This window comes from Zootoca vivipara, chromosome 2, assembly GCF_965207765.1.
Source record: "Zootoca vivipara chromosome 2, rZooViv2.hap1.1, whole genome shotgun sequence".
NCBI lineage: Eukaryota > Metazoa > Chordata > Lepidosauria > Squamata > Lacertidae > Zootoca > Zootoca vivipara.
In genome coordinates this window covers 6,858,140-6,876,580 of record NC_142584.1, presented here as the reverse complement: position 1 = coordinate 6,876,580, position 18,441 = coordinate 6,858,140, and the positions used below count along the sequence as shown (strand labels likewise).

The window sequence follows — 18,441 nt, the reverse complement described above, 5'->3', positions numbered from 1 at the left end:
ATACTTGCAACATTTTTATAGGGAAATATAGGCTATCCAGTTTGTCCAAAAAGAGGCCAAATACATTCTCCTGGAGAAACAATGTCATTTCTTTTCATCACTCCATGAGTTGAAACTGGAATGAGAAGCTCCCTGAAGAACCAGCGGTTTTTACAACTAACGTAAGATGGACAAAAGAAAGCAGGAGGGAGGGAACCAAATCTGTTTTGGATTTGACATACAAAGTAGCACGTCAGGGAAATGGAGCAAATGGCAAGCACTGGAGGGCTTCTTTAGTGAGTTAGGAGAAGGAACTATGAACCAAGAAGCTCATGGCTCAAATGTTGTCTTTTAGGCTGTGTATACACCATACATTTAAAGACTCCCCCCCCCAACAGCCAAGAATCCTGGGATTTGTAGTTTACCCATCACATTGTTACAATTCCCAGCACCCTCAACAAACTACAGACCCCATGAGACTTCCCAGGGGTCAGGAGAATGCGCTTTAAATGTATCTCTTAGCCTCCCTCCCCAACTCCACTTCTGCAATAGGAGCATAATCTTTATAACAAGCTTGTTGTAAAGTTTCCTGAAATAATGCAGTGGGTCCTTTACAGGGCCGGCTCTAGGTATAGTCCTGGTGGCGCGGGGCGCCAGGGCGGCAGGCTGACAGGTGGGGCGCTGCGCGGCTTCACCGTGCGGAAGCCATGCTGCACGCTGTTAGGGCGCTGGAGAGATCTCCGCGCCTCAGCACCAGGGCGCCCGATCTGCATGAGACTGCCCTGGTCCTTTAAATCCGAAAGTGATTTATATATGCACTAGGAAGCCTTTTAAGAAGTAGATTTCATGGTGGGATTTGAGTAGGAAATGATAAATAGATGTGATTGGAGGGCACTCCTAGGACTAGGGAGAAACCCAAAAGAGGAGAAAACCCAAAAGAGGAGAAAAGGGAAAGGAGCAAAGGCGGAATGAACTACAACTAAAAGACGTTGGGGTCCAGAAGAAGAAGAAGAAGAAGAAGAAGAAGAAGAAGAAGAAGAAGAAGAAGAAGAAGAAGAAGAAGAAGAAGAAGAAGAAGAAGAAGAAGAAGAAGAAGAAGAAGAAGAAGAGTTTGGACTTCATATCCCGCCTTTCACTCCCGTTAAGGAGTCAAGTCTCAAAGCGGCTAACAATCTCCTTTCCCCTCCTCCACCATAACAAACACTCTGTGAGGTGAGTGAGGCTGAGAGACTTCAGAGAAGTGTGACTAGCCCAAGGTCACCCAGCAGCTGCATGTGGAGGAGCGGAGACGCAAACCCGGTTCACCAGATTATGAGTCCACCCGTCTTAACCAATACACCACGCTGGCTCTCTTCTCTTCATTTAAAAATTGCCTTGGGGAGAAAACCCATTGGATGCCCAAGCTCTTACCTTATCGATGAAGCAGGCAAACTGGTTGTTCAAGGTCTTCATCTCCTCCTTCTCATGTGTCCGTGCTTTCTGCTCCTCTGGATCAACTCCAACCGAAAGTGGCTTCAAGAGGCGTTCATCCATCGAGACACCTCGGATCCCTTCGCCTCTGCATGGCATGCCACCACCCAAACCTCCCATCCTACCATAACCTGCAAAGCCACCCTGACACCCTTGGCCACCCATGCCCATGCCTTGGCCACCCATGCCCATGCCTTGGCCACCCATGCCCATGCCTTGACCACCCATGCCCATGCCTTGACCTCCCATACCTATGCCTTGACCACCCATAACCATGCCTTGACCACCCATGCCCATGCCTTGACCACCCATGCCCATGCCCATACCACCAATACCACCATAGATTTGTCCTCCATAGCCCTGACCGCAAGCAATCCTTCGACCTCCGCCACCAAAGTTATTAAGGCTCATGCTGGAGTAGCCACCAGCTCCCTGCGTCCTTGCAACTGGCTGGCACATAGAAGCACAGCTCCCTCGACCACCACCCAGGCCACCAGTGACAGAAACAGAGGAGAAGCCCCTTCGTCCACCAAGATATCGAGGACCACCACATATGTTCATGGTAGCTTTTTGAAAAGTTAAGCAAGCTGGTACTATAAGTGAAGCAATGGGACGAAGGAAGAGCAGAGGACGAAGTACAGAGAATCCCTTTGATATGAAATCAGGAGCTCCTCTCTTATATATGGCTCAAGAGCTGCATGGGGTGCAAAAAAATTAAATGAAACAGCATGGGTTTGGTTTGCCTAGCAGCCAGAAAAAGTTCCTTTTAGTGCAGCCTCTGCTCCAGAGCAAACACTTATCATATATGAAATAGTGTGAAATTAAAAAAACTTGCTTTGCTTGCAAGCTTTCTTCTCAGCGGCCTTTGTGCTTTACTTTAATTAATCTGCTTCCTCAATGTGTAATTATCTTTCAGCAAAATACTTCAAGTGGCTTGTTTACAGGTGTGTTTCACTTGCAGCTTCATCCCTTTTCATGTTTAATTATGTCAGGGAACATACCATTATTGGTAGTGAGCAATTTTTCCAGGATTACTGTCCTCCATCCAGATAGAAGGACGGACTTGGGGGAGTTTTCATCCCGAATTGCCACCAGCATTTTGCTCAAAGGAGAATCTGAAATGAATTTGAGGGGTACCTCCTTAATCAGAAATCACCAAGGACAGAAAAAGTTCCGTAAGATATGGGATTTCTCCGGGAGGGGGACTTCCAAAAGGCTCTGACTTGCTAGCAGACTTTTGCCTAAAGCAAATCTGGAAGTGCACCTGGAGGCTGCTATGTTAAGCAAAACGTCTGGCATATAAGAACGTTGAGAGAATGGGGGGGGGGAGTCAGGGATGTTTTGTACACACCTAGTTGTATCTATCCCATGAAACGAGGAACTTGCTAATAGCAGTAAAGGGATGCTGGCTGAAATAGGCATGACCTAAAGTAGAGGTCACCTCATCTGTCTCCTGAGAAATCTCTATGTGGGACAAGAAGCTACAGTTAGAACTGGATATGGAACAACTGATTGGTTCAAAATTGGGAAAGGAGTACGACAAGGTTGTATATTGTCTCCTTGCTTATTTAACTTATATGCAGAATTCATCATGCGGAAGGCTGGACTAGATGAATCCCAAGCCGGAATTAAGATTGCTGAAAGAAATATCAACAACCTCAAATATGCAGATGACACAACTTTGATGGCAGAAAGTGAGGAGGAATTAAAGAACCTTTTAATGAGGGTGAAAGAGGAGAGCGCAAAATATGGTCTGAAGCTCAACATCAAAAAAACTAAGATCATGGCCACTGGTCCCATCACCTCCTGGCAAATAGAAGGGGAAGAAATGGAGACAGTGAGAGATTTTACTTTCCTGGGCTCCTTGATCACTGCAGATGGTGACAGCAGTCACGAAATTAAAAGACGCCTGCTTCTTGGGAGAAAAGCAATGACAAACCTAGAGAACATCTTAAAAAGCAGAGAATCACCTTGCCGACAAAGGTCCGTATAGTTAAAGCTATGGTTTTCCCAGTAGTGATGTATGGAAGTGAGAGCTGGACCATAAAGAAGGCTGATCGCGCCGAAGAATTGATGCTTTTGAATTTTGGTGCTGGAGGAGACTCTTGAGAGTCCCATGGACTGCAAGAAGATCAAACCTATCCATTCTGAAGGAAATCAGCCCCGAGTGCTCACTGGAAGGACTGATCGTGAAGCTGAGGCTCCAATACAATACTTTGGCCACCTCATGAGAAGAGAAGACTCCCTGGAAAAGACCCTGATGTTGGGAAAGATGGAGGGCACAAGGAGAAGGGGACGACAGAGGACAAGATGGTTGGACAGTGTTCTTGAAGCTACGAACATGAGTTTGACCAAACTGCGGGAGGCAGTGGAAGACAGGAGTGCCTGGCGTACTATGGTCCATGGGGTCACGAAGAGTCTGACACAACTAAACGACTAAACAACAACAACAACAAAGTAGAGGTGGGGAGCCTGTTGCCCTCCAGATGTTGTTGGACTCCAACTTCCATCAACCAGCAAGGGCAGTAGTCAGGGATGATGGGAACTGTAGTCAGATTCCTTGTCCATGAATTAAAGAGACAATGGAATGGTTTCAACCTGCAGATAAAATCTTCTGCTTATGATTGACAGACACACTGTCCAATTTCCAGTGCTACTGAATCAGCGCTCCTGTGTTGAACTGGCGGGGGTGGGGGGGGTGACACTTTCGGTCCTGGAAAAAATTGGGAAATGGCACTTTTGTTGTTTTTGTTGGCATGGCGAGTAGAGAGAACTTTCTCCTCCTCATAATATCCAAACTTGTGGCCTCTCAAGCGAAACCAACCAACAGCAGTCTATTAAGGCAGCCAAATACTTTCTCTCACACAATTAGTAATTAACTTACAGAACTCCTTGTCAAAAGATGTGGTAATGGCCACAAGTTTGAATGGCTTTTAAATTAAATTAAGATGCATTCATGGAAGATGGCTCTCTTGTAAGCTATGAAGTCTCCCAGTTCAGAGTCAGCATGCCTCTGAAGACGAGTCTCTGGGAATATCAGGTGGTGGCCTTGTGCTCGGATCCTGCTTGGTGCTTCCCACAGGCATCTGGGTGGCCAATGGGAGGAAAGGATGCTGGAGCAGATGGGCCACTGGCCTGATCCAGCAGAGCTCTTCTCATGTTCTTGTGCTCTGACGCTTGAGGACTTCCCACAGGGACCTGGTTGGCCATAGGAACAGGATGCTGGACTGGCTAGGTCTTCGATTTGATCCAGATGGGTTCTTATTTCTTCAGGACAGGGAAAACTTTGCTGCTGAAGATGTTTCTGGACTCTAATACACATCAGCCCCCATCCATCATGGCCAGTGGTTAGAGAAGATGGGCCTTAGAATCATAGAATCATAGAGTTGGAAGAGACCACAAGGGCCATCCAGTCCAACCCCCTGCCAAGCAGGAAACACCACCAAAGCATTATTGACATATGGCTGTCAAGCCTCCGCTTAAAGACCTCCAAAGAAGGAGACTCCACCACACTCCTTGGCAGCAAATTCCACTGCCGAACAGCTCTTACTGTCAGGAAGTTCTTCCTAATGTTTAGGTGAAATCTTCTTTCTTGTAGCTTGAAACCATTGCTCTGTGTCCGCTTCTCTGGAGCAGCAGAAAACAACCTTTCACTCTCTTCTATATGACATCCTTTTATATATTTGAACATGGCTATCATATCACCCCTTAACCTTCTCTTCTCCTTCACTAGCACTCTTTCATCTGGTTTTTAAATCTACTTGCTTATTTGTCAAACATTGGTCTGAAATCACAGGAATGGAACAAAATGAATATGGTTGAGGCTTGTGCCCAGTTCCAGTGAGACAGTTATTACAGACACAACTATCCACATCTCAAAATCAAGTTGCTAAAACTTGTATATTTTTTATTTTTTGACTTGTTGGGTTTGTGAGCAACTTTTATATTTCCAGTAAGACTTCAGGTTTACCTCAGAGTGCAAACATTCCTCTGTTCTAGGGCTAAAACTACACTTCACTTTGTCACTCCCTGCCCCTTGACATCAGCCAGGCACCTTCGCTATAGTCTTTTTGGTGCCTGGCCAAAACACTTTTGGTTTAGCCAAGCCCATCCACACTTACAGACTGTGGGCATATGTTTTAATCTGTTGTTTTTTTCCAAGTTCACCATTGCTTTTAATTATCTTTTGAATGTTTTAAATAGTAGTTCAAAAAAAAATTACTGGTTATTTCATTGATTTATTTTTTTTGTAAACCACCTCAAGGTGGTATACAAATTTCATTAAATGAATAAAATTATATATATATCACATGTCACAGATAAAATAACAATATTGTTGTTGTTTAGTCATTTAGTCGTGTCCGACTCTTCGTGACCCCATGGACCAGAGCACGCCAGGCACTCCTGTCTTCCACTGCCTCCCGCAGTTTGGTCAGACTCATGTTCGTAGCTTCGAGAACACTATCCAACCATCTCGTCCTCTGTCGTCCCCTTCTCCTAGTGCCCTCAATCTTTCCCAACATCAGGGTCTTTCCCAAGGATTCTTCTCTTCTCATGAGGTGGCCAAAGTATTGGAGCCTCAGCTTCACGATCTGTCCTTCCAGTGAGCACTCAAGGCTGATTTCCTTAAGAATGGATAGGTTTGATCTTCTTGCAGTCCATGGGACTCTCAAGAGTCTCCTCCAGCACCATAATTCAAAAGCATCAATTCTTCGGCGATCAGCCTTCTTTATGGTCCAGCTCTCACTTCCATACATCACTACTGGGAAAACCATAGCTTTAACTATACGGACCTTTGTAGGCAAGGTGATGTCTCTGCTTTTAAAGTCTAGGTTTGTCATTGCTTTTCTCCCAAGAAGCAGGCGTCTTTTAATTTTGTGACTGCTGTCACCATCTGCAGTGATCAAGGAGCCCAAGAAGGTAAAATCTCTCACTGCCTCCATTTCCTCCCCTTCTATTTGCCAGGAGGTGATGGGACCAGTGGCCATGATCTTGGGTTTTTTTTTGATGTTGAGCTTCAGACCATATTTTGCGCTCTCCTCTTTCACCCTCATTAAAAGGTTCTTTAATTCCTCCTCACTTTCTGCCATCAAGGTTCTGTCATCTGCATACCTGAGGTTGTTGATATTTCTTTCGGCAATCTTAATTCCGGCTTGGGATTCATCTAGTCCAGCCTGTCGCATGATGAATTCTAAAAAATAACAATATAGATAACAATATTATGAACTTTCTAATCCCATGGCGGCTGATCTCCACCACCTCAGTCTGTACTCCGACAGCCCCCCTGCCCCTGTCTTCTGACTTCCAAACCATCCAGAGGGTGGCACTGGCTGTTGCCTTTGTAGAGCTCAGCAAGGAGGTTGGGGACAAAGCTAGAATTAGTCTGCTCTGCCTGCCATTGCAGCAGCTGCCGTCTGGGCTCCTTGCCTCCTGCCCTGCCAGTCCTAAGGGCAACCCTGAGGAAGAAGCTGATCTGGATATAAGAAACAAGGCAGGCAGGTGAGGCTGGTGGGGCAGTGACCAACCTCCACTGCCAGCCACCAAGGTAATCCCAGACCTATAAAATATTAATTTATCGCGTGGAAAAAAACTATTGTACTCGTCAATATTTATATTATATCTATTCTATATGGTTTCATTTAAAGGATTCTGTTTATCTCTTTTATTTCCAGCAATGCTTAGTCTAAGCAAATTTGGGGAGTTTACATGCCTGCTAGTTTTGCTGGCCATTCTCTTGTTGGCAGTGACCTCTTCTTCCATTTCTGTGTAAGGAGCATGTGAGTGGCAACTATTAAGTTCCATTATCAGCTCTTTATGCTTGACTCGTTCATCCAAAGTTAGGGCATTTCATTGTTGGCATCCATCTGTCTTGGGAGACAATGGAGGAGTGTGTCTTTGGGGGTGAAATCAAACTGTTGGAAGAGAGACATGTTTTGTTGCAGCTGGGGCAGATGAAGGCATCCAGTTGTGCTGCTGCAGATGCACCAAGACGTTTCTTCTCTCTGCACTCCTACCAATGGTAATTTCTCCTCTGGTCATTGCTATGGATACACGACTTCACTGTTTGTCTCCAGGCACTGCAGTCACTTGCAGGGGTTACCCACATGGCAGGGTTGATACTGCCAACCTTCATGCCACATGCAGAGCTGGTCTTCCAATGAGCCTGGCTGACATTTTAGAGGGGTTTTTGAGTTAGCCAGTCTGCTTATGGGTTTTAAACTGCTTCCCAACAAGCACCTTCAAAGCATTGTACAACAGTAGTGTAAAAAACTACAGTGGTACCTCTACTTACAAATTTAATGCATTCCGAACGCACATTTGTAAGTCGAAAAAAAATGTAAGTCGAATCCCATAGGAATGCATTGGGAGAAAAAATTCGTAAGTAGAAAAAATCCTATCTAAACTGCATCCAAGATGGCGGACGGAGCTCCGTTCGTAAGTAGAAACATTCGTAAGTAGAGTTATTCGTAAGTAGAGGTACCACTGTATATGCATTTAAGATTAAATGTGCATAACAAAAACAACTCTCAAATTACAAAATGTCATCTAGTGCAAAATATGACATGGCTGTTTCATGAGGGATGAAGTTTTGCTTTTATTGTACTGTACTCCAGTATCTCTGTTATTGTTATCTACTGTCCTAGGATCTGTTTGGATGATGAGTGGATTAGATTCGGAGGAGGAGGAGGAGGAGGAGGAGGAATAACAGCTAGCAGTATAAGCTAGATCTGTAATGAACTTGCTAGAAGGAATTCTTAAATGTGGAATGTTTCCATTAAATGCACAATACTTGATTTCATATACACATTCATATATACGTGCTGGATTTTGGTTTATGTGAAATTTCCTTGCAAGCACATTCCAGTGTCCAGACAACAGTTGTCTCTGTGGGAAAGGTGAATCTGATTTAAGTGAAATTAGTTCTCACACACCCTGCAGATCACTCCTTTATTTGGGTAAGATTGACTTCTTTAGCCTTAGCTGAAACCTGTTCCTTGTCATCTAATTGCTTAGAAGTGGGACACATCAATGGCATTTTTCTGTTTTCTAAAGGGCTTTGATCTGTGAATGTTATGCTCAACCACAGTCAGACTCATCCTCAACACTTCTGCAATGTAACTGTCCTAGAGCCATTTCCATAAGCAGGTTTGTCAACAGGCAAGGTGGTAACTCTGGGTGAGCTGTGAAGTTATTCTAGGTAAAGGCTTTGTCCAGGCTGCGGTAGGATATACTGCAAGACTGCTATGGGCATGGGGCAAGTAAATTAGGAACAATCCACATGTTCAAAGTGTGCAACAAGGACCCATACTGATTTGTATTGGTTCCAAAATGAGTACAGGGGGTTCCCTTCTGCAGAGGGGTGTCCCTGAATTCACTGTGTCAAGATCCAGCCCAAGCCAGATCTCAGGGATACATCCTCTGAGCAAGAGGCATGGGATTCCCACAGAGGTGCCACCACAACTGAGGAACTGGAAGAACTCACAAAAGTCCCTAAGATGCCCTGAACTGATTTAGCTCATGTGTGTTTCACCCAAGCCCCACAATAACCTCCATGACAATTACCTGATCCCTGCTTTTTCCACCTGAGCTGCAAAAGCAAAGGCAGCAGAGGACCCAGTGGGAAGTCAAGAGTTGGCCTGTTTGGCTATCAGGAAGTTCTAGCACCAGGGTCCTCCTCAGGTGCCAGGGTCTCCTCAATAGGAGGGAAAAGGTGGCTGTGGACAATGGCCTAGAACAGGCATCCCCAAACTTCGGCCCTCCAGATGTTTTGGACTACAATTCCCATCTTCCCCGACCACTGGTCCTGTTAGCTAGGGATCATGGGAGTTGTAGGACAAAACATCTGGAGGGCCGCAGTTTGGGGATGCCTGGACTAGAAGCTGTGCTGGAAGAGGAGGACTCGTCAATGAGAACAGCTCCCTGTAGAACTCTGTCTTGACTAGTACCTGGGCAACTTCAGGACTCCCTGGCTTAGCCTTGTCTCTCACACTAGGTGCTGGTTCCCAGTGTGACAAAGAATAATGTTGGTGAAGTAGCAGCAGCTTACACACAGCTCTTCCCACCCATGTATTCATTTATGCCCCTTTGTGAATGCCTAATAGGGTTGTAGAAACTGCACATTGTTAGGGAAGGTATTCTCACCATTGCAGGCAAAAGTGTTCTCACAAACTTCAGTGTTTGTGTGTATGTATGTTGTTTATTTTGCAGGCAGCCTTTGACATAAGAAAAGAACAATGCCTTTCATTTTGTCAGGAGTATGGGACCTGTAGTGCAGGACTGGGGCCTGTCTCAGCTTGTGCTGGAGAAGCTAGGAGTGGCCACTCAGGTGAGGCCACTTGATAACTCACTGCACCTGGTGCCAAGAGCTAGGAGGGATAAAAGCTCAGCATTTCCCTTCAGCTCTTTGCCACAGCAACGCTATCCCTGCCTGGTTGTATCTGGCCTCCTGTTCCTTGAGCCTTCGCCTTGCCGACGCCTTGCCCCTCGACCCTTGGACCTTTGCCTTGCCGACGCCTTGCTCCTCGACTCCCAGACCTTCACCCGCACCTTGCTCCTTGACCCTCGGGCCCTCGCCTCCGTGACGCCCTGCTTCCCAACCTTCGGTTCCTTGACCCTGCGACTGCCTGCTGCTGGACCCTCAGCCCTGTGCCTGTTCCTGCTTCCACACCACCATCTTGCCCCCGGTCTTGACGTCCTCAGGCGGGCCTGCTACCTCCCGCCAACCAGACCGTGACACATTTTGACGTTCTCCAGTTCTGGGTGATGATTAAGAGAATTCCTGCGATGTGTTTGGTCTAGGCGAGATATACAGAGCTGCTCTTCCCAACCTCACATCCATGAAATGTCACTAGTTTTATTGGATATCTTTTGGATCTAGGGGAGGGGAAATCTGAGGAACAGTCCCCAGTTTCACTTCAGAGGTGGACAATCTTTCAAAGGCATTCTCTACACATCAATAATGATTTTATTTGAATTTACTCATTTGAATTTAAAGCCTGCCATTCCTCCCAAAGATGACCAGAGCAGCAAGCACACCCGCAATAAAACTCTTTTTTTAAAAAAGCATTCTAAAAACAGTTTTAAATTTTAAAAAATAGTCACAGTTTTTTTTTAAAAAAAATCTAAGACATTCCAGAAACAGTTCAAAACATTCTCTCATCCAGGGATCTCAAGGTTGCCAGGAACAGTACCCTTCAGCCATCAAAGGCCTGGGTAAACAGGAATGTTTTTAAATTCCTCCTGAAATGCAGAATTTGCAGATGCAGATGCACCTCACCAAGGAGAGCATTCCACAGATGGAGAACCACTTCTGAAAAGGCTCTGTCCCAGGTCAACACTATCTGGGCAGTCTGGGCAGATATAGATTTTTCTCTCCACCAATGCTGGGGAAACTATTGCCCTCCAGATGTTGCTGCCCCTGGCTGAGATTGACATGAGTTGGGAGCTGGAGTCTAACAACAACTGGAAGACCAAATCTTCCCCACCTTTGCACAGTGCTATCAGTTCTACTCTTGTCATAGAATTTTTCACCTTCTCTACCTTCTAAAATCTGAGAGATTTTACTTTCTTGGGCTCCTTGATCACTGCAGATGGTGACAGCAGTCACGAAATTAAAAGATGCCTGCTTCTTGGGAGAAAAGCAATGACAAACCTAGACAGCATCTTAAAAAGCAGAGACATCACCTTGCCGACAAGGTCCGTATAGTTAAAGCTATGGTTTTCCCAGTAGTGATGTATGGAAGTGAGAGCTGGACCATCAAGAAGGCTGATCGCCGAAGAATTGATGCTTTTGAATTATGGTGCTGGAGGAGACTCTTGAGAGTCCCATGGACTGCAAGAAGATCAAACCTATCCATTCTGAAGGAAATCAGCCCTGAGTGCTCACTGGAAGGACATATCGTGAAGCTGAGGCTCCAATACTTTGGCCACCTCATGAGAAGAGAAGAATCCTTGGAAAAGATCCTGATGTTGGGAAAGATTGAGGGCACTATGAGAAGGGGACAACAGAGGATGAGATGGTTGGACAGTGTTCTCGAAGCCACCAACATGAGTTTGACCAAACTGTGGGAGGCAGTGGAAGACAGGAGTGCCTGGCGTGCTATGGTCCATGGGGTCACGAAGAGTCGGACACGACTAAACAACAACACCTTCTCTACAGTTTCTTTTGCAACATGTCCTCCTTCCTAACATGTTGGGTGGCTGCCTGTGGCACCAAGCAATTTCCATGTTGTGCTTTGAGACCTGGGAGTGACTTGTGGGTGTATTCATGGGAGTGACTTGTGGGTGTAAACATGATCTTTAAGAAAACATGAACATGTAACTGGGAAATAGCCCTCAGATACATAGGCAGAAGTACCAATTTGGTGGGGTTCCTGCTCAGGAGAGAACTTAATGTTATTCCAGCTTTGAAGATAATGTTGCCAATCATCGTGAAGGAACCACTTGAAAATCAGGACCATCCTTCACTGGGTAGTAATTGCAAAATAAACTAAAGATCTTGACAGTAAATTACAAGGATCAAGTTTTCAAAACCAGTCTAACCAAGTAGTTTACTTTTGACTGGAACAAGTGGGAAGAGAGCAGGAAAATGTTCTTTTAAAATACAGTGGAACATCGTGTTATGGACGGGAACCGTTTCGGAGGCCCGTTCATAACACAGAACTGACGTAAGCTGAAGTGCTGCGTCTGCACATGCACGGAGTGTGATTTAGCGTTCTGGTACTTCCGGGTTGCTGTGGGACACAAGACGAAAACACGCAACCCGAAGTGGACGCAACATGAGGTATGACTGTAAAATGTACAGAAGGAATCTGGAGGAGAATTTACTCCAATGTAGTGGAATAATTGGAGATTCATGACAAATAAAAGGAAGCAGTTCTTCACACAGTAACTAATTATATTATGGAACTTGCTACCACAAGTTGTAGTGATGGCTGCCAACTTGGATGACTTGATTAGATGAATTATAGGAGGATAAGACTATCCATGGCTACTACACATGATGGCTACATATTACCTCCGGGATCACAGCATGCCAATAAATACCAGTCACTGGGGAATAATAATGGCAAGAAGGCAATTGCACTCATGTCTTGGTTGTGGACTTCCCATAGCTTGACCACTTTTTGAGAAATAGGATGCTGGACTAGATGGGCCTTTGTTTGAATCCAGCAGGACTCCTCTTAAATGTTTTTGGTGGTTTTGAAGGGGCTGCTGGGAAGAGGAAGGAGCCTGAAAATCATATCCCACCTACTGCCTTTCACCAGTACTTCTATGGACTGAAGCATTTGAATACAGCATTTCATACTCATGATTCAAATTTTGGATGTGAGAGTTGAATAATTTGCAGGCAATCCTATACACATCTGGTTTGAACAGAGACATAAGATTCTTATCTCATTATACATGATAAAGCGATCTTCAGCCATCCCAACCCTTGCTTTTTCATGCAAGACCATTTGCAGTCGTTCACAGTCGTCAACAGCTATCAGTCAGTCAATCACCCATTTCCACCACCCTTCTGAGTGATACTCCACCCCACCCTTTCCCTACATAAGCGCCTGGGGACTTCTGCTTCAGTGTATCTGAAGAAGTGTGAATGCACACGAAAGCTCATACCAAAAAAAAAAAAAAATACTTGGTCTTTAAGGTGCTGCTGGAAGGAATTTTTTTTATTTTGTTTCGACATCTGCCTAGAAGCCAGTCCCATTCCATTTTGTAGGGCTGAGAATAAGTGAATATATGATTTCGACCGTAAGAGTTGTTCACATTTTTTAAAATTAAATTTTGATTTTTGGCAGGAGTCAAATATGAAATCTCAGAAGCAATCAAATATTATTAAATGTGAAATGCTACTGCATATCACCTCTCAGATACTTTCAAATGCTAGGATGACAATGGATTCTATCAATACTGAAATACAATCTCAAAGTTAAATATCAGTTCTGAAGATCAGAAAACAATTTCAGTTCTGGTGTTAATAAATTAGATCAGGAGCACTGGATAAACAGAACCACCCTTGTTTAACAGGAAAAACATTGTTCTGGATGCAATCTCTAACAACCTTCTTAGGTTATCAGATGTTCTCTCAAACGTTTAAAAAGCCTCTCCCTTATTTCAACTGGGAAATGCATTCAGAGTACTTATTATATACCTATTTTCTTTAAGCAGTCAGCATTTCTCGTACTTGAAGTTCTAAGAGTACAGGCTTAGCATTTGATTCCCAAGCGAACAAATATTTCCAGATTCTTATCTTGAGTTTTAGGGAGATTGTGGAAAGGAACTCAAGGGATAGCCACTTGTGGTTTTAAGCTGATGGGTGTTGATTAAAACCTCATGCCAAGCAAAGAATGCCCAAGGACAGGAAGCCATCCTTCAACTCCCATCAGCCTCAGTCAGTAAAGGAGGATGAGAGTTGTAGTCCAACAACCTCTGGAGGGTATAAGGTTGTACCTGACTGGAATATAGATCCTCATTCCTCCTTTACAGATCAACAGGGCAGGCACATGCATATGTATCATGTCTTTGTAGGCCCAGAAGTGAGAGCTAGAGAATTCCCAGCTCCCATGGTTTGTACACAGTAGGCCTTCTGAGACAAGAATTTCAGTATTCAGTGCAAGCATCTGTTTAGAATGGCTATGCTCAGTCTATGCTTTGTGTGGGGCATATGAGTAACAACACACAGAGATTTCGAACCCACACGGAGAGCATTTCTCTTGCCACTGAAAAACCACAGCTGACTCCTCCAATCTTGTACTTGTAGAGATGCTCGCAAGTTGCTGTGACTGGCATATTTTTGCAAATGCTGCTCCTGTGAACAACTCATTCATTGGAACATTACAAAAGTGGCCAGAGAGGAGGATACCCAGATGACCACAGCACAGGTGAGCAGCTTTTGGGGTGAATAGGCCAGCTGCAGTAACACCTGCACATAGGGGCCTAGCACATGGTTTTTAAAATATTTGCAATTTGATCCATAGATCCATGAGAAGAGTATTGGTTGTGGATCCTTTCCTCGTTTTTTCCTTAACAAACAGATGGGAAGGTGCAGGGTGGAAGGGATGTTGGCGTGGTGCAAATGCACCAGCAGGAATGCCAAATGGCTCCACTAGTGTGTTTGCACCATGCTGACCCTTTTGCCAATTCACCCTTTCTCCTCCCCCTGACCCACCTGCCAGGAAGCTAGCCTAGTGGCTCTGTCCCCACCATCCTTGCCCCACAAGCCACTTCTGGAAAGGGGTGACCAAAATTTTCAGTGTACAAACTGAAGTATAATATATAGATTGACTCTTAATGTAGTCAGTTTTGAGTCACTACACAAATAGGTAGGTCTGGTTTTCTTTTGTAATAACTATGGCACGAGACCTGAGCACCTTGAGTTTCACAACCATAACTTTAATCGTGGGCTGTCAGTGGATGGAGCAAATAATTATCCAAAGTTTATGTCCTTTAGACAAAGCATCAATGATTTTATATATTGCTGTAAACCACATAGAGGATTGTGTTAGGTTTAACAACCAAGCAGTGTGTATTTTTAAAATAAATAAATAAGGTCAGGAGTTACAACTGCGCTCAGCTGAAGTGAACATTCTGATTTATAAAATCAGCAGACTTTGTCCCCAATTTATAAAGATGACATGATATGACAGTTATGCATTAGAATAAAGGTCACACTTTTATCACTTAAACTATATGGTGTGGGATCATTAAAACATCCATTTGGAAACGTGCTTATTAGGGGGAAAGCAGGTGAGTGAGAAAAACATCCAAAAATGCATTTATATAGGGGGGATTGCAAGCAAAAATGTGTACATTAAATAAAAATTCTATACAAAAATGTATATACTAGAAGCGCACACTAAAATACTGACAAATATTCATGAGGATTAAAAAGGATTTAAAAACAACAACCACAGACTGCTATAGGAATTTAAGATTGCAAAGATGAGAAGTCAGGAGCAACAAATATTGACAGATGCATCCATCCCTTGGGCAGATGAAACCCAGCATACACAGTGGTACCTTGGTTTACAACCATATCCATTCTGGAGGTCCGTTTGTAAACCAAACAGGTTGTAACTCAAGACACGCTTTCGCCAATGGGGCCTCCCCCAAAAAAAAGTGTTTGTAATCCAAAAAAGGGGGTTGTAATCCAAAAAAGGGACGCAGGTGGTGCTGTGGGTTAAACCACAGAGCCTAGGGCTTGCTGATCAGAAGGTCGGCGTTTCAAATCCCTGCGACGGGATGAGCTCCCGTTGCTCAGTCCCAGCTCCTGCCCACCTAGCAGTTCAAAAGCACGTCAAAGTGCAAGTAGATAAATACCCTGTTTCTCCTATTTTAAGACGTAGTCATAAAATAAGCCATACCAGGATTTTTAAGCATTCAAGGAATATAAGCCATACCCCGAAAATAAGACATAGTGATAGGCGCAGCAGCAATGCTGGCTGCGGCAGGAGGAGGGGGGAAAGTAAGACATCCCCTGAAAATAAGCCATATTGTGGTTTTTTGAGGAAAAATAAATATAAGACGGTGTCTTATTTCTGGAGAAACACGGTAGGTACCACTACAGCGGGAAGGTAAATGGTGTTTCCCTGCACTGCTCTGGTTCACCAGAAGTGGCTTTGTCCTGATGCCCACATGACCTGGAAGCTGTACGCTGGCTCCCTTGGCCAATAATGCAAGATGAGCGCTGCAACCCCCGAGTCGGTCACGACTGGACCTAATGGTCAGGAGTCCCTTTACCTTTACCTTTAATCCAAAAAAAGGTTGCAAACTGGGACACACACTTCCGGGTTTGACGTGTTGTAATCCAAAACACATGCAAACCAAGATGCATGCAAACCAAGGTACCATTGTAAAAGCAAATGCAAATATTAGTGAAAATAATATAAAAACCCATTATAATGGGAGCAGTTTCTTTGTGATAGATAGGTGATGATGATAGATAGATAGATGATAGATAGATAGATGGCAAAATTGCATACAAACATGTATACTAGGAGAAATTTGCACTAAAATGCTGGTGACATTTTCTTGAGGAGTTTTTTAAAAAAATAATTTGCAAATTACCGTAGAAATGTGGAGAACTGAACTTTAAGACTGGAAAGCAGCTTTGGATACTCCATTATCCCACCACAAGCATCTTTAGACATCCCAGAACAATTATTCTTAAATTTTCCTCTCTTCACAGACCACTTAAACATTGCTGGTGCTCTCAGCAAACCAGTTAATATGGTACTACAAATCAACAAATATAGCTCATTACTAGACTGTTATACCTGCTTATGAAAACCATGGCACCCAGATCTGCCTTCTCCTGACCCCTCTGCCCTAGTAATCCAGCCCTGGACAAAACCACCTCAATCTCCATCATTAAACAATGAAGTAAATCAAGTACAGTGACCAGTACAGGTGGGTGGTTTGTTTTTTTTAAATGTTCTGAAACGTTTCATGGAATGCCTTAATGGAGTTTGTGGAGCACCATTGTTCCATGGACCACAATTTGAGGACCTCTGCCCTGTATCTCTAAATCCAACCAAGATCATCTTATCTTTTGAGCAGAGACAACTGCTGCAAAGAAGGAAGCAAAAAGAAAAAGCTGTAGCTAAGCACATGTTTTCTTCCAGTATTTGATTCCATGACACGTAATTAGTAAAAGATCACAAGCAACCATTTGGTTATCCAAGCATTTTATTGTAGAGAACAGCAGAGACATAGAGATTTCTGGCAATGCTCCAGAGCCGAATGCCATGCTGCAACAATTTTATGCACTGAGATGAGAAATAACCACCAACCACAAATATTGCAGGCACAGAACCCGGAAAGAAGACTTGGGAAGAACCCCAACCTCAAGTACAGAGCTTGTGTAATCTAATGCATTTTCAATGATGGCAAAAAGAATGATACATGAAGAAGGCCTTTTGGTTTTACACAATGACCTTCACTTAAAGGGAGTTTTCTTGTGATGTTATGAAAGGCAACTTTTGAGGGAAACCCATCATTTGCCATGAATTACCGTAATTACTACTTATAGGACATCTAAACATTTCTGTGGTCACTTGTCATTAACCTGACAGGGGAAGAATGTGGTGGCACAAATTGAAAATAAACCAAGTCAAGATTTGCATCTCTTTTTTTGAGGAGCACATCTCTAGTCCTTATGATGATGGGGAAAATTCTCTGTTTATGGTTCAGCATTCAAAAGCCCTTAGAATATGTGTGTGTTTGGAGGGGAGGTGGTGTTAGTGCTTTGAGTGGTCAAGATGCTGAGCTTCTTATTCTTGGTTCATCTTTCTTGATGGACACCGATCCCTTTCTCTCTGTCCTTACATACTATCTCTACCATTGATCTCCAGTTTTCCCTCACCCGCTTTTCACCACTGCAGTCTTTCCCAATAAATTCTATATTCCCCACCCTATCCATTTTGCACCACAAATCAGTTAGAAATACTATATGAATACTTGTTGATTTTGTGCATTTGGATTTCTGAAGCTGTTTTCTGCTTGAAATATTTTGCTTTGTATTGCAAAAGAGTCTGACACTGATGTTGTACCATTACATTACCAGAGTAAGAGAAGGACATTGTAGTCAAAACATATGGAGGAAAAAATGAACTAGGAGGGGGAAACTATTCATATCCTTGTATTAGTCAGAACGGTACAGAAGCGAAGGTGTGATAAGAGTCAATTAAAGTTGTCTACATCAAAAAGAGAGACTTTTAAAATGAACCAATGCACAAAACCTTTATAAAGAGGTACTTGTAAATAAAACAAAAAATATGATTGATTTTATTGAGGGTATGTTTCATAAAGATGTCAGTGTCAAAAATAAAAAAGGAAGAAGAGGTGGGAAAAGTACAGGTATATGTGACGCAGCAGCAGACACCTTACTTTAAGGAAGAAGTGGATTCATTAGAGTGCAACTACAGAACCGCCCAAGGAATGGAGGAATGTTGTTAAAAAGATTTCATGTGTCACAAAATCCTATAGCAC

At 43.7% G+C, this 18,441-nt stretch overlaps 1 protein-coding gene and 1 long non-coding RNA gene across 2 annotated transcripts in view; one reads left to right on the top strand and one right to left on the bottom strand.

Moving 5' to 3' along the window:
- The window catches only part of LOC118077316 (keratin, type II cytoskeletal cochleal-like), a 16,013-nt gene extending 14,003 nt beyond the window's left edge, over positions 1-2,010 (bottom strand). The window contains exon 1 of the mRNA XM_035100921.3: positions 1,390-2,010. Within this exon, the coding sequence (XP_034956812.3) occupies positions 1,390-2,010 (621 nt within the window). The remainder of the gene's footprint in view (positions 1-1,389) is intronic.
- Positions 1-18,441, top strand: part of LOC148686707 (uncharacterized) — a 27,462-nt gene extending 9,021 nt beyond the window's left edge. The window contains exons 2-3 of the long non-coding RNA XR_015947926.1: positions 14,213-14,333; positions 16,640-18,441. This is a non-coding gene — a long non-coding RNA (uncharacterized LOC148686707). The remainder of the gene's footprint in view (positions 1-14,212; positions 14,334-16,639) is intronic.